This window comes from Herpailurus yagouaroundi, unplaced genomic scaffold (assembly GCF_014898765.1).
Source record: "Herpailurus yagouaroundi ecotype Mexico unplaced genomic scaffold, PumYag 29, whole genome shotgun sequence".
NCBI classification, from domain to species: domain Eukaryota; kingdom Metazoa; phylum Chordata; class Mammalia; order Carnivora; family Felidae; genus Herpailurus; species Herpailurus yagouaroundi.
This window is the reverse complement of record NW_024412377.1, coordinates 103844956-103862451: the sequence shown is the minus strand read 5'-3', so window position 1 is coordinate 103862451 and position 17496 is coordinate 103844956. Positions and strand designations below refer to the sequence as shown.

At 44.6% G+C, this 17496-nt stretch overlaps 1 protein-coding gene across 2 annotated transcripts in view; it reads left to right on the top strand.

Annotated features, from left to right (window-relative positions):
• The first annotated feature begins 2032 nt into the window (after nucleotides 1-2032).
• The window catches only part of NAIP (NLR family apoptosis inhibitory protein), a 35935-nt gene continuing 20471 nt past the window's right edge, over nucleotides 2033-17496 (top strand). Inside the window, exons 1-7 of one of the 2 annotated variants that reach the window (XM_040451350.1) lie at nucleotides 2033-2128; nucleotides 4147-4717; nucleotides 6449-6548; nucleotides 8134-8215; nucleotides 9131-9182; nucleotides 12742-12861; nucleotides 15220-15319. In XM_040451350.1, the coding sequence (XP_040307284.1) occupies nucleotides 4150-4717; nucleotides 6449-6548; nucleotides 8134-8215; nucleotides 9131-9182; nucleotides 12742-12861; nucleotides 15220-15319 (1022 nt within the window). In that variant the 5' untranslated portion in view covers nucleotides 2033-2128; nucleotides 4147-4149. The remainder of the gene's footprint in view (nucleotides 2129-4146; nucleotides 4718-6448; nucleotides 6549-8133; nucleotides 8216-9130; nucleotides 9183-12741; nucleotides 12862-15219; nucleotides 15320-17496) is intronic. The other variant, XM_040451339.1, reaches the window with a different exon arrangement.

Below are 17496 nucleotides of genomic sequence, written 5' to 3'. Positions count from 1 at the left end.
CCTCTACTGCACCATTCGGTTATTTGTAGGAAGGTGTTAGCCCCAAGGCAAAAAATCAGATTCTTCTCTTAAAAAACAGAGAAAAAACTGTTTCAATGAACTTTGAGGAGTTAGTGTGGGCACTGGCACCCCCAAAGAATCCTTCCAGAACCGACCATTTGATTCTCAAGGAACATCTCAAGTGAGCTTTCTTTCAGCTAGCTGCTAGCTCTGTCCCTACAGGTAACTGGAAATCATTTTCTGAGGGGTTTCTCTGACATTTAAGGCTGGCTTGGCTGGGGTAAATCTTGGTTTTCCAGTCTGTTCTCCATAAAGTAAAGGGCTTAGGTTCAAATCACACTCATGTGACTTAATTGGATTTTTTTAACCCTAACTCTGACCAATCAGAATTTAATTTGCTTCATTCTTTTTTTTTTTTTAAATTTTTTAACGTTTATTTATTTTTGAGACAGAGACAGAGCATGAACGGGGGAGGGGCAGAGAGAGAAGGAGACACAGAATCAGAAGCAGGCTCCAGGCTCCGAGCCATCAGCCCAGAGCCCGATGCGGGGCTCGAACTCACAGACCGCGAGATCGTGACCTGAGCTGAAGTCGGACGCTTAACCGACTGAGCCACCCAGGCGCCCCTAATTTGCTTCATTCTTAAATGTGAAACCGAAGACCAGGATACATTTGAGGAAAGCTGATGATGTGAAAAATAGACACCAAGATAAATGGTAAGAACCTTGGAGGAAACAGATAATGCAGGAGACAGATGGACTTAAACATCAGTATTGATAAAGTTAATTTGTAGACAGGGACCCACAAAATGGAGATGACCCCAGGGGCCCAGGCCAAGTCACAAATCTAAACGTAAGTCAGGGGCAGCTGGGTGGCTCAGTTGGTTGAGGATCCCTCTTTGGTGCACAGTTTGTGAGTTCTAGCCCCGCATTGGGCTTCGTGTTGTCGGCACAGAGCCTGCTTCGGATCCTTTGTTCCCCTGCTCCTCCCCTCTCTTGTGCTCTCTCTCAAAAATAAATAAAAACATGAAACAAACAAACAACAACAAAGCCTAAGTCAGCCTGCACTTACAGGAAACACCTGTCAAGGAAGCCTAACGATACCAGTCACAATCCTTCAACTCAGCTTTAGCTACTTTAGCTCACTGTAGAAAACAGAGCCTGCCAGCCTTACAAGGGAAGCGTCGACCTCCTAGCCAGTCATACTGTTTCCGTGTTAACTCTTCTCTATAAAGCTGGCGCCAGCGCAAAATCCCTCGGGCAGAGCACGCTAGCTGCTTGTAAGGTCCTGTACTCCCCCATACGTGGATTCTGTTCCCTTGAATAAAGGACATCAAACTTGTTACTAGATTGTTTTAGTTTTGTCATTTGATAGTATCAGAGAAGAGACTCAAAAGGATCGCATTGGTTTAATAAATTAGATGTGAAAACAAGGAACCGTCACCACAAGAAAGACCTGTAGGGAAATAGAAGTAGAATGGCTGACACTAAGGATTGTTGTGGGAGAATTGAAAGAATATAGGAGACGAAATCTCCAGGAAGTAGAGCAAACTGGTAAGAGAATGTTTGAGGGAAAAGAAAGTTAAGACTTAGATTTCCAACTGAATAGGGATACCAGGCAGAGTGAAAAGAGAAAAACAGTAGGAAGTTAGGAAATTAAAGATAATCGCCCAGGGCTGTTGGGAGCTCCAGCTGTTCCGAATGAAAAAGCCCGCTGGGTGCTCAGGGCAATGAATGTAAGAGCACCCACACCTAGACCATATCCTAAGAATGTTTATAACCCCAAAGATAAAAGAGAAAATCCTCAAAGATACCAGAAAGGTAGAAAATGCCATCTTCCCAGAAAGAAGATTTATACTAGCATCATAAGCTTTCATTAATCATGAACTATTTAGAATAAAATACTTTCTGCTGTGGGACTTGGCAGGTTTTATTATTCCTTTCGAGTTCTGACCTAATGCCTGTTGACTCACAACCCTGGAACATTGACCGGTAACTTCCCAGTGAACTATGCAATTTGAGTTTTGGTTCCTCAAATGTTTTCTCAGTGCTTCCCATTAAAGGGCTAGCACAGAGGCTCAGCCACACACTCTCCTTCCTTCTGAGTGGGACTCCGGACAAGCCTCTCAGTAAGTAAATGACCTTCTCTGACCATGGTGCTTTGCTTCCACACCTCACCTCGCAGTTCTCATGTTTCTCTCATTCCTGTTTGTCTCTTGGGAGGCCAGAGGACAGGCACTAGGGTCACACAGATGGGTTTGAATCCTAGCTGCACAACACAGGAACCTCCCTGGCTCTCTTAGCTCTTGCTGTAAAAGAACAGGAAAGCTGGAGAGGGCTTCGGAGGTCTCTTCTGCCCAGAAACAGCCTGGGGACCAGCAAAACTGACCGGTGAACTTTGTTGTCTACGTACAGGACGACTGCGGACCAGCTGGTCTCTTGCAATCCTGTACTTCCGTACCCCCGGAGAGATAGGGATCCGAGATGCTGCATGTTTGCCAAACCTGAATGAAATGTCCAAAGTGGTGATGAATGTAGTCAGTCGTGTGCTAGGGTCTGAAACAGGCCGGGGCCCGGGGGGGGGGGGCGCAGCTGGCATCAGCTTGTTTCTGGTTTTGGGACCGGTCACGCAGCCTAGTTTTGGTCACAGGACCAGAGGGGTCTCTAAGATTCCTCCTCAGATGAGATTATGGTTTCTCTAAGAGCTACCTAGGTGGTTCATTACCTAAAATGAAGAATGTCCTGTGCAACAGAGAAAAATCCCTAGGTACTGATCCTGGAGTCTGAGTCCCTCTCTCGTGTAGACCTGTTTTTAATTTTTTTTTTTTTCAACATTTATTTTTTGGGAGAGCACAGGTGAGGGAGGGACGGAGTGAGGGAGACAGAGGATCTAAAGCAAACTGCGCTGACAGGCTGACAGCGGCCAACCCGACATGGGGCTCGAACTCAGCAACCGCAAGATCATGACCTGAGTGGAGGTCAGACGCTTAACCGGCCGAGCCACCCAGGCGCCTCATGAATTTTAATTTTTGTATCTTATCTTTCACTGTTGTTAAAGCCTTATGTAACTATACTGTGTAGAGTCTTGTGAGTTTTTTCAGTTAGCCAACCCTGGGTGATGGCTGGAGACAGGGCACTGTGATTGCATACTGGAAACCCGTGGTTCCTCTTTTAAATTTAAATGATGGCTAAGACTTTGGGAGAAAAAAAAAAAAAAAAAAGAATGAAAAGTGGGAGAATGAGAAAAGAATGCAAAGAGTTCAAGCCACAGAGGCCAGGCTGGCTGCTGAGGCATCAGTGGCTTGATTTCAAGTAGGAGAACTATTGATGGGAGGAAAAGCAGAGCAGGGAGGGACCGGTAGTAGATCCTGAACCAGAGCAAAGAGCTAAGCTATTCACACAAACTCAGAGAGGAAGTCCTCCAAGAAAACCATTTCTTGGCGGGTTTGGGCTGCTTTGGCAAAAATGAAAGTAAGAGCCTCAGGCAGCCGAGCCCACCAAGGTTTGATCTGTTCATTCTGGGAAGGGATGTGATGGCAAATGAGAGTTGGGGAGATACTTCTTTTGGTCATAATGTGACTCTCATCTGCTAGCCACCAAAGGGACTGTACAGGGCAAAAGAGAATTGAAACAAAGGGGCGATTCCGTCGAAACCTTGGTAACCTTCTGGTCTGATAGACCTTCCTGGATAACCTCCTCGGAGACAAATTTCCTGCACTAATGACAAAGGAGCTCTTCCTTGCGCTGGATCCGGCCAAATGAAGGGCATGCTTGCTCTTAATCAAGATCCTCAGCTGCAGCTTTTGCAGAAATGTGGGTAGATGGGCAAGTTCTTGATCAGCTGAACCGGGTAAAGGCGGGAGTGGGTGGGAAGTGCATAAGCCCACCTTGCAGAGCGGAACCACCCAACTTCATGTTGGGTTTAACAGAAGATTAACAGGGATTAACAGAAGTTTAACAGAAAATTAACAGGGATTAACAGAAGACTCCTGAGGCTCCCGGAGTGTGGAGAATGCAAGCAGGCATGCTGTGGCTTGTTATATGATGGTGCTATGGGAGACCCTGTTTTATGCCTTTGACCTAAATGGTGACTTACCTGCAGCTGCTCAGGTGGAAGTTCATCAACCTGCTTTTCTTTCCTTTTCAGAAAATGGCGGCCCAGGAGGCGGCCCAGGAGGATAGGATTTCCGAGTTTGATTTTGCTTTGCTCCCGGAGCTGTCTGCTTTTCTAGGCATAGATGCAGTTCAGTTCGCCAAAGAAATGGAAGAAGGATTTCAGAAGGAACGAGAAAAAATGCAGAAAGGCTTTAACTCACACATGCGCAGTGAAGCAAAAAGGTTGAAGAGTTTTGTGACCTATGAGCACTACAGCTCATGGACGCCACAGGAGATGGCAGCAGCCGGGTTTTATTTCACTGGCGTAAAATCTGGGATTCAGTGCTTCTGCTGCAGCTTAATCCTCTTTGGTGCCAGCATCCACAGACTCCCCATAGAACTTCACAAGAAGTTTCGTCCACGTTGTGAGTTCCTTTTGGGCAAAGATGTTGGTAACATTGGCAAGTATGATATAAGAGTCAAGAATCCAGAGAACATGCTGAGAGGCGACAAAGCAAGGTACCAGGAAGACAGGGCCAGACTCGAATCCTTCCAGAACTGGCCATTTTATGTGCAAGCGGTATCCGTGAGGGACCTCTCAGCTGCTGGTTTTGTCTTTACAGGTAATTTTTTTTTTTAATGTTTATTTATTTTTGAGACAGAGAGAGACAGAGCATGAACGGGGGAGGGTCAGAGAGAGAGGGAGACACAGAATCTGAAACAGGCTCCAGGCTCTGAGCTGTCAGCACAGAGCCCTATGCGGGACTTGAACTCACAGACTGCGAGATCATGACCTGAGCCGACGTCGGCCGCTTCACCGACTGAACCACCCAGGTGCCCCTACAGGTAATTTTTAAAGTCATTTTCTGGGGGCGCCTGGGTGGTTCAGTCGGTGAAGCGTCCGACTTCATCTCAGGTCACGATCTTGCAGTCTGTGAGTTCGAGCCCCGTGTCGGTCTCTGGGCTGATGGCTCAGAGCCTGGAGCCTGCTTCCGATTCTGTGTCCTCCTCGCTCTCTGTCCCTCCCCCATTCATGCTCTGTCTCTCTCTGTCTCAAAAATAAATAAACGTTAAAAAAAATTTTTTTTAAAGTCATTTTCTGAAGTATTTCTCTGGAGTTTTGCGTTTGGGTCCCATGTTGGAATTGGAACATTCTGTGAACTTCTCCTCAGTTGTTAAATGAGTTACATGAGGCATAAGGTGTGTTTTATTAAAATTGAACCCTTGTAACTTGAACACACTGTACAAAGCATCAAGTTAATTTGCAAAATGTATTATAAAGTAAGGAAGTTACTTTTCCTTAAATTTGGACCTCAGACAATGCTGGTTGCATTCTCACTGCCCTCGTAATAAATCACGAAGTCAAACTGACCACAGTTTTCTTACCCGTTCCCTGGTTCTTCTATGATCTTTAATTCCTTTTTTTTTTTTTTTTTTAATGTTTGTTTATTTTTGAGACAGAGAGAGACAGAGCATGAACGGGGGAGGGTCAAAGAGAGGGAGACACAGAATCTGAAGCAGGCTCCAGGCTCCAAGCTGTCAGCACAGAGCCTGACGCGGGCCTCAAACCCACAGACAGTGAGATCATGACCTGAGCCGAAGTCAGATGCTTAACGGACTGAGCCACCCAGGCGCCCCTTTCCTTAATTCTTTTAATGGCTGCAGTATTGGGAGGGGGGGAGTTGTTTGCTTTAATTTTAAGGCTAACTTTAATGTATAGGGAGAATTGCACTCTAGAAAACTGCACTATGTTTGAAATCTCCTGGCCATGCCATAAATGTTAGGACAAGTGTGAATGACAATTTTGAAAGCAGCTATCATTTACTAAGTATGTGCTTGATGCTAAGTTCAAATTCAGCCTTAATTCTAATCCAACAACTTGCCCCTTCCCCACGTCTCACAGTTGAGTTTATTAGGCTCAAAGAGTTTAAGAAATGTGCTTAAGTCTCCACGGAAACTTCATGGTGGAACTACAAGTTACAGCTTCTAATGGTACCTTACTTTATGAGTGCTGGTGTTTCTTGGTTTCCTGACTCCTTCCCTGAGAGCTCAAAGAGCAAAACACCAGCCCTTGGAAGGAATTGGGGCAAGTGCATGAGCAGCTGACCGTTCTGTATGTGAAGTAGGGCTGTGGCTGAGGGGTAGGGTACCCTAACTGCTCCCTTAGGGGAGCAGGGCTGTGTGTGGGTAGAGATTCAGCCTGCAGGGGGTGTGAACAGACAGACATGCAGCAGTGCCTTTTGCTCATGCACCAAGCAGTCAGCTCCTGGAAACTCGTCTTCTGCCCTACCCCGTCTTCTGCCCTACCCCATGGAGCCATTGCTGGGAGATCTAAATGTGTCCTTTGCATGTAGGTAAACGGGACACTGTGCAGTGTTTTTCCTGTGGTGGATGTTTAGGAAACTGGGAAGAGGGAGACGATCCTTGGAAGGAACATGCCAAGTGGTTCCCCACGTAAGTAGATAAATATATTTTTCCTGTAATTATCTTTGTTTGTTGTTGTTGTTGTTGTTGTTGTAAGGCAAAAGACAAGTCATCTGGAGTAGAGTCTTCAGTCTTGATCGTTTCCTATCCGATATTGGAACATTTCAGAATTTATTCAAGAAAGGCTTGATTACTTTGTGGAAAATGTGAATTGTATCATTTAAAATCGTTTTGGGGCACCTGGATGGCTCAGTCGGTTGAGCGGCCATCTCTTGGTTTCAGCTCAGGTCATGATCCTTGGGTTGTGTGTTGGAGCCCCGCATTGGGCTCCACACTGAGCGTGGAGCCTGCTTAAGATTCTCTCTCTGTCTCTCTCTCTGCCCCTCTCCCCTGCTTGTACTCTCTCTCTCATTAAATAAAAAATAAAATAAAATCACTTCTTTTTTTAATGTTTATTCTTTGAGAGAGAGCACATGCATGGTCACGCATGTGAGCAGGGGAGGGGTAGAGAGAGGAAGAGAGAAATCCCAAAAATTCTGTGCTGACAGCCCAGAGCCTGTCATGGCGTTCAAAGTCACCAACCCTCAGATCATGATCTGAGCCGAAACCAAGAGTTGGACAATTAACTAACTGAGCCTCCCCAAGCGCTCCATTATAAAACCACTTCTTAAAGGTTTTATTATATCAGAATCCTATCTGTTTGGCAAAGTAGTTCCAGATCTGCCTTAATTAATAAAGAATAATTTGCATGGGGATGATGTAAAATAGTGTATAAAGGAAGTTGGAAACTAACACCATGTTTAAAATCTTACTACACATGGTTACATGTACTGCTGAATATATACCTCATGCAAATGTTTTATTTCAAAAACTGAAAAGTTTTGATTACAACATTTCGTTCTCTGCTTAGAAAATGAAGTATGTTTAGGGGCGCCTGGGTGGCGTAGTCGGTGAAGCGTCCGACTTCAGCCAGGTCACGATCTCGCGGTCCGTGAGTTCGAGCCCCGCGTCAGGCTCTGGGCGGATGGCTCAGAGCCTGGAGCCTGTTTCCGATTCTGTGTCTCCCTCTCTCTCTGCCCCTCCCCCGTTCATGCTCTGTCTCTCTCTGTCCCAAAAATAAATAAACGTTGAAAAAAAAAAAAAGAAAATGAAGTATGTTTCAATTATCTTTAATGCTATGTTGAGTAGTATTTTCTACACGACTTTACATCTCCCAAATATGGATTTATTGCTTAAACCTTTTTTTAACTTTGATGTTGAAAAATGTTAACGTTTTTTTATTTATTTTTGAGAGAGAGGTAGATAGCGAGCAGGGGAGGGGCAGAGAGAGACAGAGAGACAGAATCCCAAGCAGGCTCCCTGCCATCAGCACACAACCCGATGTGGGGCTTGAACCTATGAACCATGAGATCATGACCCGAGCCCAAACCAAGAATTGGATGCTTAACCAACTGAGCCACCCAGGAGCCCCTGATGTTGAAAATTTTAAACAAAAGTAGAACAGTTGGGGCACCTGGGTGGCTCACTTGGTTAAGTGCTGGATTCTTTTTTTTTTTTTTTAATGTTTATTTTTACTTTTGAGAGAGAGATGTTTACTCTTGTTTACCAATTACAGATGTGAATTTCTTCAAAGTAAGAAATCCTCAGAGGAAATTGCACAGTATATCCAAAGCTACAAGGGATTTGTTGGTGTCACGGTAATTTATAACAGCAGATATTTTCTCAAGTTGGCTTTTGGTTACCTGATACTTTGTGAATTAGAAGCGGGGCGGGGGGGGGGGGGGGGGGGGGGGGCATTTTTTTTTTGTCATCGGCTCCATTTGTTTTTTCTTCCCTTCTTTCATTTCTCCTACCTCTCTTCTGGTTGACTGCAGCAAACCACATTGTCTTGCTGAACTACAGCCAGTCTTACCCTCTTTGACTGGAGTCACCCTCACCCCCACCCCCACCCCACTTCCGCTTCCGATGGCTGCCCCCACCTGAATGCCTGCATAAGATATTCACACCTGGTACCCCCAGCCCAGCTGGCCTCAGAGCTGCTGCCTCCCAGCTGGTTACTTTATACTCTATTAGTAAGGATTCCCTAGTGCCGGTCACTTCCCGAATTGGCTTAAACAAGAAAAGAGTGGATTGGCTAAGGGGACTCAGAAGGTGAGAGCCCTGGAAAGAAGATGGCCTGAAAGGGAGGAGGAGTGTTTGCTCAGAAAGAAATCTGGGTGTAGTTTCAGGATTGGTTACTTAACACCTAACCACCTCACTGAATCCGTTTTCCTCCATATAGCTTATACTGCCTCATTAGTCAAAGTACATCTGTGCAATGTTAATATAACTCTGATTTTGAACTGGATCTTTGGAAAACATGACCCTGAGAAGGCTCCCTGTTGGCTATAAACACTCACAGGTGTTTTTTTTTGTTTTTGTTTTTTGCACTGCATTAAAAAATTCCAACATCAATAGAGATGGAAATTAGGAATGATCCCACAAACCTGCCGCAACCCAATGAAACTATGGGGGGGGGGGCGGGGGAAGGAGAGTTCTTACCACTTGTGATTCATAGATCACTGTATTGTCTAAGTCAAATAGTGGATAACTTGAATTTTAATTTTCTTCAGGGGGAACATTTTGTGAATTCCTGGGTCAAGAGAGAGTTACCTATGGTGTCAGGTAATATCCCAAAGGCTTTGCTTATTTCTTTCTTTGCTTTTTTTTTTTTTTTGTCATCTTTTTTTTTTTCATTCTCTTCCTCACATTGTGGTGTCATAATAATTTTTTTAATGTTTATTTTTGAGAGACAGAGGGAGACACAGAATCTGAAGCAGGCTCCAGGCTCTGAGCTGTCAGCACAGAGCCCAACGTGGGGCTCATACCCACAGACCACGAGATCATGACCTGATCCCAAGTCAGAAGCTTAATCAGCTGAGCCACCCAGGCGCCCCATGGTGTAATAATAATAAAAAAAAAAAAAAACCAAAAAACTATTTTCATAAGAGATTTCTAGTCTTCGGGAGTGACTTAGTTTTTTTGTTTGTTTTTTAATGTTTATTTTTGAGTGAGTGAGACAGAGTGCAGGCAGGGGAGGGGCAGAGAGAGGGATACACAGAACCGGAAGCAGGCTCCACTTTGGGCTGTCAGCACAGAGCCTGATGCGAGGCTTGAACTCAGGAGCTGTGAGATCATGACCCAAGCTGAAGTCAGACACTTAACCTACTGAGCCACCCAGGTGCCCCTGGAATGACTTTGGTTTTTTTTTTTTTTTTTTTTTTTTTTTTTTTTTTTTGCATAAATCAGCATATGACAGAGTTAGGTCTTCGACACTTTCTTTAGAACAATGTCCTAAATTTTCTGGATAAAACACTTCTGAATATGTTCTTAAATGGATCAGTGTTAAGAAATTAGGTGTGAGATAATAGAAAATACATAAACTCCCCCAGTTCCTGGCACCTAGCGCCTAAAACCCTTAAGAATTCCTAAGTGATCAGGGGCACTTGGATGGCTCAGTTAAATGTCCTACTTCTGCTCCGGTCAGGTTCTCTGTGAGTTTGAGCCCCGCATCTGGGCTCTGTGCTGACAGCTTGGAGCCTGGATTCTGTGTCTCCTTCTCTTCTTACCCCTCCCCTGCTCATGCTCTGTCTGTCTGTCTCTGTCTCTCAAAAATAAATAAACATAAAAAAAAAAAAAAGAATTTCTAAGTGATCACAGCACTTAGAGGATCTTTTGTTCTAATGAGGTGGGTGGCTCTTGGATGCAGTGGGTGGGATCCTGGATGGGGGCTGCTCATTAGGAAGGCCAAACCACCTTTAGAAGCTTGGAATTTTCAGCCCTTCCTCCCATTCTTCAGAGAGAGAGAGGAGGGGGCTGAAAGTGGAGGTAATGATCAATCAGGCTTACATGAGGAAGCCTCCTTAAATAGCCCAGTAGTATAGTGTTCAGAGAGCTTCCCGGGGAGAGAATACACCCACAGTCAACTCCCCGCTGGACAGAAGCTTCTGTACAGAAGCTTCCCACACACACATACACACTGGGCCTATGTATGTCTTCATCTGGTTGTCCATGTGTATCCTTTATCATCCCCTTAAAGAAAGTGGTAAGTAAGTGTTTCCCTGAGTTCTGTGAGCCACTCTAGCAAATAAAGTGGTGTGGGAGCAGTCTTGTGTGGCTGAGCCCTTAACCTGTGGGATCTGACATATCTCTGGTAGAGTTAGATTTGGGTAAATTGTAGGACACCCAGCTGGTGTCTGAGAATGGCTTCAGGGGGCGGGCGTAGGACCCTCACACATCTGGTGTCAGAAGGGTTGTGAGTGCGATAGTTGTGTGAGAGCAATGGACACGTAGGAAAAGATGGGTTTTTCCAAAATACTAAGTAATATTCAGATTAAAAACGAAGTTAATGGCAGGATCCTGTGTTCAAAGGTAGAACACCAAGGCAAGCTTTCATCTTAAATACGCAGAACCAAATTAACATAGGTTAGTTTTCTTTTTTTTTTTAATTTTTCAAAAATGTTTTTATTTCTTTTTGAGATACAGAGAGTATGAGTGGAGGAGGGGCAGCAAGAGGGAGACACAGAATCTGAAGCATGCTCCAGGCTCTGAGCTGTCAGCACAGAGCCTGATGAGGGGCTGGAACTCACGGACTGTGAGATCATGACCTGAGCTGAAGTCAGACACTTAACCCACTGAACCACCCCGGCGCCCCCATAGGTTAGTTTTCAAGTCCTCACAGGGTACAGAAAGAAGACAGGAATGCAACCCCAGGCCCAGCCCAAGGTGAGAAGTCCAGTGGAGACTACCTCACAGAGTGGATACCCCAAAGGGTATCCTGCCTGCTCTTAAGGGAGATAACAAGGAAAACTTGATATTCTCGAATCTTGACGCTAAGCTGGGGAAAAGGGGAATCTCCTCTAGCACTGTCTTGTTTTATTTTGATGGTAGTTGATGAGGGAGCCTGGGGCGAGCTGAGGGCAAAACACAGGCTGGCACCTACACCCCCCGACCCCCAGGTGGGTGATATGTGATATTCCTCGGACACTCCTGTGTTTAAACAACACCAAGGGGGGGCGCCTGAATGGCTCAGTCGGTTAAGTGTCCGACTTCAGCTCAGGTCATGATCTCGCGGTCTGTGAGTTCGAGCCCCGCGTCGGACTCTGGGCTCATGGCTCAGAGCCTGGAGCCTGCTTCCGATTCTGTGTCTCCCTCTCTGCCCCTCCCCCGTTCATGCTCTCTCTCTGTCCCAAAAATAAATAAATGTTAAAAAAAAAACAAAAAACAAAAAACACCAAGGCAAGCTTTCATCTTAAACACGCAGAACCAAATTAACATAGGTTAGTTATGTTAGAGGACAGACGAAAGGGGTATAAATGCTTGCCATGGTGATGTGGAAACTAAGGCAAATGAAAAATTGAGTTCCCTTACTGCCTATAGCCCACTGGCAAGTCCTTGAAACCGGCAGACTGACCTCCTCGGAGCTCAGCTGTCTGATGATGACACTTTGCTGGGGGCAAAAGGGAATCTTAGTCTAACATTATCTCAATCTCGAGGATCCTGTAAGTCTACTTCCTTTACCTCAACTGCCCCAAGATGTATGCTGGCAATCATCCTCCAAGCTTATGGCCCCCCTGATATGCATCTGCAGGGTCTCATGATTGAGGTTTTATTAAATATTAATAACTGGCATTTCCCTAGCAACAGCTAGCCCCTCAAGGTCCTGGAAATCTTGCTTTCAAAATACCTTAGAGATTTAGTCTATCCCTGACCCCCTCCTAACATGACGGTATATAATGAGTTACCCCTCACGACCCCATGAAGCTCTTCCTGCCCATGGGTCCTGTCCCCGTATTTTAATGAAATCCCCTTTTTGCACCAAAGGTGCCTTCAAGAATCCTTTTTTGGCCATCGGTTCTGGACCCCCCCGCCATCACCCCAAAACTTCCTCAGTAGATGACGAAGAGATCCTTTTGAAATGTTTTATTATCGAAAAATGTTAACCTACGCAGAAATGAGACGGTAGTATTTAGCCACCACATATCTACCAGTGCTTCAGCGCTTCGACATGTGGTCAGTCTTGCTTCATCGTAACTATTCCATCTTTTCCAACCCCTCCTCCAATTACACTGAAGCAAAACACAATGCATCCATATTCCATCTCTAGATACAAAGGGGTAATTTGAACACTGATAGTTGGAATCTCAAAGCTTGCTGATCTCCCCGTATGCCTTTTTTTTTCAAGCGTATTGCAATGACAGCATCTTTGCTAATGAAGGACTACGACTGGATTCTTTTAAGAGCTGGCCCCATGCATTCCCTGCAGGAGTTTCAGCTCTGGTCAGAGCAGGTCTTCTCTATACAGGTGAGTCGCTAGTTTCTGCCAAGCTCTGGTCTTGCTCTTTCTTATGTCCACTTAAACTCCATTTATACCTTATGGTCCTGGACTTGTGTTTATCTAGACTCAACAGTCTCTGCTTTTCTTTTTTAAATGTTTATTATTTTGAGAGAGAGAGAGAGCGCTCACAGGAGAGGGGCAGAGAGAGAGAGGGAGAGAGAGAATCTCAAGCAGGCTCTACACTGTTAGTGCAGAGCCCCACATGGGGCTTGAACCGTGAACCATGAGATCATGACCTGAGCCAAAACCAAGAGTCGGATGCTTAAGTGACTGAGCCGCCCAGGTGCTCCTACAATGCCTTTTACTTTCTATACATTATTCTCCAACCCTCACCCCCTACCAACCTTGGCTTCCCTGGAAACTGTCACATGACCTTTGTACTTCCCTTCTGCTTCTATCTCTGTAAACTGAATTTAGTAGTCATGTGGCCATACCTACCTATAAAAGGAGCTAGGACGTTCATTCTTTTTCCTGGATGACTAGCAAAAAGGGGGGTTTCTGTTACCATGGAAGAAAGAGAGATACTGGGAGTGTGGATAGCAGCCTTTGCCATACTCTATTTGGAAGAGAACATCAGGCAATTCTTGTGTTTTAGGTAAGTTTTTTTTTTTTTTAATTAAAGTTGATTTTTTTAGTCATCTCTACACCCAACATGGGGCTCAACCTCACCACCCACAATCATGAGTCACATATTCTTCCGACTGAGCCACCTAGGCTCTCCCAGGAAGTTCTTCTTTATGATTTCCGACCATGTAGCATCTTCTGTCAGTTGGTAATGTTCTCTGTTTAGTTGTTGGTCCTCAGGCAGCTCCACTCTGTAATCCAGAGTGGGTTGGTTTTCCTCAGCAAAATATCTGTATGAGTACAGCAAGGTGATCAGAGAAAAGATAGTGTGCCCTTCCTAGGTATCTTGCTGGCCATTGCCTTTTTTTTTTTTTTTTTAAGTGACCTCTAGGCCCATTGTGGGGCTTGAACTCACAACATGAGGTGCAGGCTCTACCAACTGAGCCAGCCAGGTGCCCCTTGCTGTCCTTCTTTAGACCAAACACACACATGGAGTGATGATAGCAGAGGTCCATGCAGATCTCGTGCTGAGCAGTCAAGTAGGTATCAGAAATATTACAGGGCGTTGTGGGGTACGGGAATGCTATGGTCACTTTAGCAGACCTATTCCATTGGTACAAAAAAAAAATTTTTAAGATTGCACATTAAAAAAAAATTATTTATTTTTGAGAAAGTGGGAGACACAGAATCTGAAGCAGGTCCAGTGTCTGAGCTGTCGGCCCTGAGCCTGACGTGGGGCTCGAACTCGTGAACAGTGAGATCATGACCTGAGTGGAACAGAGGCTCAATCGACTGAGCCACCCAGGTGCCTAGTACAGAAAAATCTTAATGCCTCACATTCTTAAGCATTTAAAAAGACATTCCCCCCCCCGCCCCCACCCAGCCCCGCTTTCTCCATACTCTATTCTTTCTCTTGCCAGTGTCCTCAAAGATCCTCTGCCCAGTGTCCTCACCCTCTTCCTTTTCAAACCTCCAGCTCTCCCCACAAATCTGAGTCCTCTGACCCTTTTAGGATTTTGCAATCTCTAAGACCTTGTAGTTTTGTCCAGATACAAAGGGGGGGGGGGGATTTTCTTCTGCCCTAGCTTTGCGGTGCCTACAAGGGTCCAAGAGTAGAAGGAAGATGATGGATGTTCCATTTCTATTTCAATCATTTGGTGGGTTCTAATACTAATTTCCTTTCAGAGAAATAATCTCGTAAGGCGACTTGATGCTGCTTGTAGTGAAATAAACCAGGGAATCATGTAGTAAGAGGCACTTGATTCTTCATGAATTTACTTATATACGGGCTGCTACATTTCCTCAAAGATTTTTCCCCTTGAGCTCCAAATACATTCTTTCTGTCCTATTCCTTAAACAAGTACTTATTGAGTGTTTAATAAGAAGTGCTAGGTATTTTTCTAGGTCAGTGAGCTTCATGAGTGAGCAAAACGGACAAAAATCTCTTGCCTCGAGGAGCTATAATTCCACATTCTGATTTGCAAATCTCTCTCTCCATTAAAGGAGAATGGGACAGGGAGAGGGTGTTCATCAAAGTGCCTGGTACCTTAGGAGCATTTGGTTCATTAGTTGATTACTCTGTTGGCCAAGAGAAGAGTCCTACATAGAATATCACCTTGCTGGTGACCCCAACTGTGACTCTGTCGCAAAATCCGATTGGAAATGCGAAGAGCGTTTTGCTTGCTCATAAAGGCTTCGTGATTGTTATCTGTGGCACTTGACAAATGCACATACAAGTGGATGGAATTTCCTTACTTTTAGGCAGGAAGGACATCGTCCAGTGTTTCTTCTGCGGAGGATGTATGGAGAACTGGAAGGAAGGTGATGACCCATTAGAAGATCATGCCAAATATTTTCCCAAGTGAGTGGAATGAATGTTTAGTGTCTGTGAATTTGGATGCACGTTTAATAATTCTCCCCGTCCCCCAGTTTTATCTTCTAAGTCTTTACCCACCTCTTGGATTCATGTTATGTAGCATGAGTGTTTATTTCTTTCATCCTCTTGCTCTTGTGGCATCCTTCACATGTAGAATTCCTTGCTACATGTGTAGTTCTGGTTAGAGCAATAATTTTTACATTATGTGTTTTTATTATCATGACTATATAAATGCTGTGCAGAGCTAAACCTTGTAGTAAATTAACACTTTCCCTCCCTGTACAACTTTTTTTTTTTTTTTAATTTTTTTTTTCAACGTTTTTATTTATTTTTGGGACAGAGAGAGACAGAGCATGAACGGGGGAGGGGCAGAGAGAGAGGGAGACACAGAATCAGAAACAGGCTCCAGGCTCTGAGCCATCAGCCCAGAGCCCGATGCGGGGCTCAAACTCACGGACCGCGAGATCGTGACCTGGTTGAAGTCGGACGCTTAACCGACTGCGCCACCCAGGCGCCCATTTTTTTTTTTAATTTTTTTTTTAACGTTTATTTATTTTTGAGACAGAGAGACAGAGCATGAACGGGGGAGGGTCAGAGAGAGGGAGACAAAGAATCTGAACCAGGCTTCGGGCTCTGAGCTGTCAGCACAGAGCCTGACATGGGGCTCGAACTCGTGAACTGTGAGATCATAAACTGAGCCAAAGTCAGATGCTCAACCAATTGAACCACCCAGGCACCCCCCACCTTTTAAAATATTTATTAAAGAAGGTATAGCCATTTGCTTAGTTTTTTGTATATAGTTAGTTCATCTTCAAATTCTCCCAAACGTTTAAACCTCCAATCCTTCATTTGGACCTACAAGATACCCCAGCATTTTCATTTTCTTGAATGGGTCTGTCCTGATGTCTTCTGACCTGATCCAGTATGAACTACTTGTCCTGTAGGCACCTGGGATCCTGGGATCTTCCCTCACATTCATCCTGGGTATTCCCATTTCTTCCCTCCTGTGTTGTAGCTCCCGCTTGCTGGATCTAATGCCATCCTCTTGGTTCATTTACTAATGCAGAAGATTATGCATATATTTATACTCCAAACCCCACACTTGTGTTTGGGTAGTTTAGCTAGTTTTAGTACTCTAGGTTGGAAGTCCTTCTCATTCTGAATCTTAGAGGCACTGCTACATTTCCTAATAGCTTCCAGTGTTGCTGTTGAAAAGTTCCATGCCTTTCTAATTCTTAATCCTGTGAGTGCAAACTACTCTACCCCTCTTTGGAAGCTTTTAGAATTTTCTGTTTGTTTCCAGTGTTCTAAAATTTCATGAAGAAATGAGGAAATGCCCATTTCTTTAATATTTCTTTTCTGTGAATTTTTTTAAAAAAATGTATTTTAGAGAAAGAGAGGGTGAGAGGGAGGGAGGGAGGGAGGGAGGGAGGGGGAGAGAGAGAGAGAGAGAGAGAGAGAGAGAGAGAGAGAGAGAGAGAGGATTAATTCCAAGCAGGCTGCACGCTCAGCACAGAGCCTGATGGAGGGCTCAATCCCACAATCCTTGGGTCATGACCTGAGATGAAACCATAAGTTGGACACTCAACCCACTGAGCCACCCAGGCGCCTGCAAGAAGAAATAGGTTCTTTTCACTTGGTAATTAGTAAGAGTTTTCCCAGAAATACATATTAATACATACAGATCTTCAAATACTTCCATCTAATTCTAAGATTCTAAAGAGGATACTGCTTCGAACAGGTTTTGACAGGAGTAGTTGTTTAGTTCTCCTTTATTATTTGGATTTAGTATCTAGTAAACTGTTGGGAACAGTAAGGACAATTTTTTTTTATTAAAAAAGTTTTTTTTTAAACGTTTATTCATTTTTGAGACACAGAGACAGAGCATGAATGGAGGAAGGTCGGAGAGAGAGAGAGGGAGACACAGAACCTGAAACAGGCTCCAGGCTCTGAGCTGTCAGCACAGAGCCCGACGCGGGACTCGAACTCACAGACCGCGAGATCATGACCTGAGCCAAAGTCGGACGCCCAACCGACTGAGCCACCCAGGCGCCCCAGTAAGGACATTCTTAATTCTTGGACAGATAAGTGAGGTTGTAGTCTAATATTATTTAGAACATTTCCGGGAATCTATCAAACTCCCTTTTCGTCTTCCTCTTTTT